At 41.4% G+C, this 6,602-nt stretch overlaps 1 protein-coding gene across 6 annotated transcripts in view; it reads right to left on the reverse strand.

The window, feature by feature from the left end:
- Window positions 1-6,602, reverse strand: part of RUFY2 (RUN and FYVE domain containing 2) — a 45,058-nt gene that overhangs the window by 38,079 nt on the left and 377 nt on the right. For 4 of the 6 annotated variants that reach the window (XM_010852170.1, XM_010852169.1, XM_010852173.1 and 1 more), the window contains exons 1-3: window positions 6,347-6,596; window positions 4,726-4,899; window positions 2,059-2,176 (exon numbers count right to left, since the gene is read on the reverse strand). In XM_010852170.1, coding sequence (XP_010850472.1) covers window positions 2,059-2,176; window positions 4,726-4,899; window positions 6,347-6,548 — 494 coding nt within the window. In that variant the 5' untranslated portion in view covers window positions 6,549-6,596. Of the gene's footprint in view, window positions 1-2,058; window positions 2,177-4,725; window positions 4,900-6,346; window positions 6,597-6,602 lie in introns of those variants that run through there. The other 2 variants (XM_010852171.1, XM_010852172.1) reach the window with 2 other exon arrangements.

The following is a 6,602-nucleotide window of genomic DNA, read 5'->3' on the forward strand; positions in this document are numbered from 1 at the left end:
GAGAAATAACAGTAACCTCAGATATGCAGATGACACCACCCTTATGGCAGAAAGCAAAGAACTAAAGAGCCTCTTGATGAAAGTGAAAGAGCAGAGTGAAAAAGTTGGCTTAAAGCTCAACATTCAGAAAACTAAGATCATGGAATCCAGTCCCATCACTTCATGGGAAATAGATGGGGAAACAGCGGAAACAGTGGCTGACTTGATTTTTTGGGGCTCCAAAACCACTGCAGATGCTGACTGCAGCCATGAAATTAAAAGAAGCTTGCTCCTTGGAAGAAAAGTTATGACCAACCTGAAAGTGAAACTGAAAGTGAAGACGCTCAGTCGTGTCCGACTCTGAGACCCTATGGACTGTAGCCTATGAGGCTCCTCCGTCCATGGGATTTTCCAGGCAAGAATGCTGGAGTGGACTGCCATTTCCTTCTCCAGGGGATCTTCCCAACCGAGGAATCGAACCTGGGTCTCCCGCATTGCGGGCAGACACTTTACCGTCTGAGCCACCAGAGAAGCCCACCTATTAAAAAGTAGAGACATTACTTTGACAACAAAGGTCTGTCTAATCAAGGCTACGGTTTTTCCAGTAGTCATGTATGGACGTGAGAGTTAGACTATAAGAAAGCTGAGCACCGAAGAATTGATGGTTTTGAACTGTGGTGTTGGAGAAGATTCTTGAGAGTCCCTTGGACTGCAAGGAGATCCAACCAGTCCATCCTAAAGGAAATCAGTCCTGAATATTCATTGGAAGGACTGATGCTGAAGCTGAAACTCCAATACTTTGGCCACCTGATGCAAAGAGCTGACTCATTTGAAAAGACCCTGATGCTGGGAAAGATGGAAGGCGGGAGGAGAAGGAGACGACAGAGGATGAGATGGTTGGATGGCATCACCGACTCAATGGACATGAGTTTGAGTAAGCTCCGGGAGTTGGTGATGGACAGGGAGGCCTGGTGTGCTGCAGTCCATGGGGTTGCAAAGAGTCAGACACGAATGAGCGACTGAACTGAACTGAACTGAAGAGAAAGCAAACTGATAAATCTGACAAAAAATGGTAAGCATTTTTTCTAAAAAAGTTATCTCTTTCACAAGAATTAAGATAATTAAAGGAAGCTCTTATATCTTAATCATACCCTGAAGAACATAAGAACCCAGGCTTAACAACAAAAAACCTGCAAAAACTTTTCAACATTCATGAGTTACTAGCTATAACATTCAGCTTTTAAGACATTTCATATACAGTTTCTCCTCAGTATTGGGACCCCCTCGGATACCAAAATCCATGGATACTCAAGTCCCTCTTATAAAATAGCATAGTATTTGTGTATTACCTATGCACATTCTCCCATACATTCTAAATCATCTCTAGATTATTTATAATACTTAATACAATGTAAATACTATGTAAAGAATTGCCCACATGTGACAAATTCAAGTTTTGCTTTTTGGAACTTTCTAGAAAATCTCTTTTTCAAACAGTTTTGATCCAAAGTTGGTCGAATCCACAGATGCAGAACCTACAGATATTAAGGGCCCACTCTACCTTCATCTGGTCAATCAGGCAGGTGATATTATAGATCCCAATTTTCACAACAAGAGAAGTAATTTGCCCAAGTCTTGTGGTATATAAATGGCTTATTGGTGAATTCAAATCTCCTGAGCCTCTGTCCTGGATTTAACCTAAATAGTACTGATGGCCTACTACTGCAAACTAGCTTTAGACTCAGGAAACAGAACTGCGTAATTGATACACCCTGTCTTAAAAGAACTTCCCTATTTCCTGCAATGCAATGCCGAATTTAAGTAAGTGGTACAACACAGGAGTGAATACAGTGATAAGAATATAAAAGAAAGAGCACTTAATTCTTATTGAAGGGGCTAAGAAAAATTTCATAAAGGAAATAAAATTTGAACTGATTAATAGTAAACAGAATTTTATTAGAGAATGCAAGAAGGCTACATAAGGCAGAGAGAATATAATAAACTAGAGTGTGAGGTACTTTTAAGGAACAGTAAATACAGGTCTACGGTTAGGGATGAACAAGTAATAGGATTACTTACTTAAGACCAGGTAAATCCCGGACACTAGCTCCTATTTCCTCTGCTTCTGGGTACAGCTTCTCCACCAGTTCCAAAGGGCCCCAGATAGTTTTGTTATAACTTAGAAATGATTTTCTCACTTTAAAAAGAAAATATAATAAATGCATACAACTTAAACATGCAAAACTGTAGTAACTTCTTGTTCAATATTTAGTTTCAACATTTCTAACGTAACGTAGTTTTTCAGACAGCCTTTCCTCTCTTGTCACTATATAGCCCGACTGAACAGAAGCCTGTTTCTCAGGATTCTGATATTTTCCTTATCAGAAATATGCATCTTGGCCATTCTTCCACATCAGAAATATGCAAGTAGGCAATTAAAGTAAAAAACAACGAGGCTCACTCTTTACCAGTACCAAAATAAGACTGGTGGCCCTAGTTGGTTGATCTTTACCAATTTATTAAATAAACCAAAGACAAATAGTTATTTTACTTTTAAACACAAAAAAATTGCAACTTTACTTTTCCTTTTATTTGTTTCTAAGATTTGGGTAATATAAAACCATGAAATCACTATGTTTCTTTCTAAATACTGACCAAATCTCCTGTAAATTCAGTACTCTTATGATACACACCACCCAACAAGATAGGTAATTTTTCTTTGGGAAGAAAAATCAGCCAGCACAAAGTCGCTTTACAATGATTCATAAAAATACGCATTTGACTATTAGAATATGCCTCATGATATTTTGTGAAGTAAAGGAAAATAAATTCGGAAAAGAGTTTAAAATGTAACTACTTGGGCCATCATTTGGCAAATTCAATTTTAGCAAGTTGGAGGAAAATAAAGATCTACGTCACTATTTTTTTTTAATAGAAAGGAAGTTTTTCAAAACACAAATTTAAACTCAAGGCCTAAGATAAGATTGTCAACTTCCTTATGTTTTAAAAGAAGTACTCAGAGAGTGGGACTATGAAGAGTTGGCAAAAATGTGGGGAAAGAAACACAGTCACTGTTGTTTGATCAGTGAAGTCTTTATAGACAGAAGTTGCCTCTATCCGTTGACCCAGATATTCGACTCCAAGGAGTCCTAATGAAACCATAGCATTTGTACACGTGTACAAATGTATAAATCCAAAGATGTCCTTACAGCACAATTTTAATAATAAAAACTGGAAGTAACCTAAGTGTACATTGAGGACAGTAGTAAAATAAGTCATGCTATGCATATATAATGAAATATTATACATTATGTATATTATACATATGCTATGAAGGCAATGGCACCCCACTCCAGTACTCTTGCCTGGAAAATCCATGGACAGGGGAGCCTGGTAGGCTGCAGTCCATGGGGTCGCTAAGAGTAGGACATGATTGAGCGACTTCACTTTCACTTTTCTCTTTCATGCATTGGAGAAGGAAATGGCAACCCACTCCAGTATTCTTGCCTGGAGAATCCCAGGGACGGCGGAGCCTGGTGGGCTGCCGTCTATGGGGTCACACAGAGTTGGACACGACTGAAATGACTTAGCATTAGCATGAAATATTCTACATGTACTATGAAATACTATACATATACTATGAAATATTATACATATACTATGAAATATTATTCACTATTATCATCATTTTCAGGGAGTACTCACATTTCTACAATAACCCAATCCAGAGGACAATTTTTCTAGACATGTTTTCCACGCACTGCTGCTGCTGCTGCTAAGTCGCGTCAGTCGTGTCCGACTCTGTGCGACCGCATAGACGGCAGCCCAACAGGCTCCTCTGTCCCTGGGATTCTCCAGGCAAGAACAGTGGAGTGGGTTGCCATTTCCTTCTCCAATGCATGAAAGTGTAAAGTGAAAGTGAAGTCGCTCAGTTGTGTCCGACTCTTAGCGACCCCATGGACTGTAGCCCACCAGGCTCCTCCATCCATGGGATTCTCCAGGCAAGAGTACTGGAGTGGGGTGCCGTTGCCTTCTCCGATGCACTAAGGAGGTTTATATTTCAACAATCAAGTGTTTTAATGTATTTGTTGAAGAGAGCACTGCTGCTGCTGCTGCTAAGTTGCTTCAGTCGTGTCGGACTCTGTGCGACCCCATAGACGGCAGCCCACCAGGCTCCCCCGTCCCTGGGATTCTCCAGGCAAGAATATTGGAGTGGGTTGCCATTTCCTTCTCCAATGCATCAAAGTGAAAAGTGAAAGTGAAGTCACTCACTCGTGCCTGACTCTTAGCAATCCCATGGACTGGAGCCTACCAGGCTCCTCCGTCCATGGGATTTTCCAGGCAAGAGTACTGGAGTGGGGTGCCATTGCCTTCTCCGGAAGAGAGCACAAACTAGTAATAATAGTTCATACCAGCATTATCAAGCTTAAATTTTTCTAAATAACTCTATAGTTGTCCTAAAATGGAAAAAAATAAAAATAAAAAAAAAATAAAATGGAAAAAAGTTCGGAGTATGCTGAGAAAATAATTTAAATCAAATACACGTTTTACAAAACACTAAGGATTTTCTGAAGACCACCCATGAGGAAACATAAAGCAGTAGGGTATTTTCTCCAAAAACCAACCCACCCAGCATTTTTAAAGTGACAGTAATTATGGCCTCAAAAAAAAAAATTACATTTTTAAGGATGTTTAAGATGGGAGGGGGGCCGCTCCAAAGTTGATTTTTAAAAAATTTTCCAGTACCTTTAAGACCATGTTTCAGACAATGTTCCATAACAACGAAGAACTGCTGCAAGGGGGGATAATCAGAATCCAAAGTGCGGCCAAAACTTAGAGCAGATTCAATGAGTCCTTTGATACTGAGTTTAGCCATGTTTAACAAGTTTGCTCTCTCTACAGCTGTGGGGTCTTTTGTAGCTGAAAGCACAAGAAAGGAGTCCAACATCACTTGCAACACCTGATATCAAAAAATATCCAAACCATTTTCTTCCCCTACAAAACCAAGACTGGTCTGCTTCTCCTTGGTGGACAAGTCTTCCTAACTAACCTACACCCCTAGTTAACTTTCTTTCTATGTCTCTCATGCATACCATAGGACAATGCTCACTCCAGTTAAAGTTTATGAATTATTCTCAAAATCCTGCTAATTGGCTATTCTCAAGTATTCATTTTGCAATTTTTCTGTGGAGTTTAAGTCTGGAGTAATGTTTAAGGGTCTGGTACAAAGGCGGACAGCAGAACTGTCAAGGATGAATTCAAAGGCAAAAAAGTACTCTGAATAAACTGGCAATAAAATAAAAAGTAGTTAAAATTCTAAGATTCCAGTTTCACCCACAACAAACATGACAGGTAAATAATAAAACAGGGAGATACAAGAAAAGCCATTCAACTCTAACTCATTTTAACCCTCTACCTTGCTTTTTTCATTGCAATTGTAGTTTTGTATTCCGGGACTCATTTCCCCAGAGGAAATAAAAGCAGGATCCAGTTTCACGTGAAAGTTCCCTGACCTTCCATACAGCTGATCCAGTTAAATACCAAGTTAATGGATGCATTTTTAAAAATTGATTTTAACTGATATTTTCAATTCACAGAAGCTTTTCTTCCACACAAATTTTATCCTCAGTTTCTTATAAATTCAGATGCTCCCCATACTCTCATTACTGTTGTGCTGGCAGAAATATTTTCAGCAAACACAGATGACAAAATGAAGTGCAAAAAATAAAGCACTTTCGTATACCGTCTCATAGTCTTTTGACAAATTTCCTAGTTCAAGTAAACCAAGTGTCAGTTTTTTCTTCACTGGATAAATAGTCCAGGATTCCTAATGATCTAGTATTCTAGTTCTGATCACAGACAGCTAGGCGTGAAGCCTGACACTGAATCCTAAGCAACGTAAAAATGCAGTCACAAATACTATAGCCAAGCTAGCTTTTGGAGAATCTCCTCACAAGACATCATTTCTTCCAATCTGCATCGTGATATGACTCCTTTTTCGGAGACGAAACCAGTCGATATTTCATAGTCTGCAGCAGTTCTCATTTTTCTTAACAGTGCCCATCACAATATGTAATGTATAATGAGACAATCAAGACAAACGGCTCCTTTATAACTAAATGCTCGGAGGAAGGTCCTGGTGGGCGCCGTCAGCTTCCTAAGAGCGTTTACACCTGAGCCGCGCGCGCCCCGCCCGGGCTCGCGGATGCGTCTGACCGCGTTGCGGCCCCCACACTCGGCCAATGGCGGGTTCCAGCATCTTGCCTGGGCCTAGAACCCCTTCCCTGCCTCCCTGCCTCCCTTCCTCCTAGACAGCAAGACTGCCCAAGGGCTCCGGACACCGCCAGCACCCTCACAGAGGGCTCACCCGGGGTCCTGCGCCGCATCGCTGTCCCTCTCCCGCCCTCGGCGTCCGGAACCCAGGCCAAATCATGAGACGCTTCCCTCCGCCTCCCCCAAACCTGAAAAGTCATCGCCCGTCCCCGATTGTTCCCCCGACCCTGGAGCGGCACCCCGGCTGGCCCTGTGCTGGCTCCCTGTAAGCCGTCGAGCCGCGAAACCTTGGCCATTAGGCCCCCGAACTGGGGCGGAGGCTGGAGGGAACGAGGGGCGGCCGCGCGTTG

This window comes from Bison bison, unplaced genomic scaffold (genome assembly GCF_000754665.1).
Source record: "Bison bison bison isolate TAMUID 2011002044 unplaced genomic scaffold, Bison_UMD1.0 scf7180017864309, whole genome shotgun sequence".
NCBI lineage: Eukaryota > Metazoa > Chordata > Mammalia > Artiodactyla > Bovidae > Bison > Bison bison.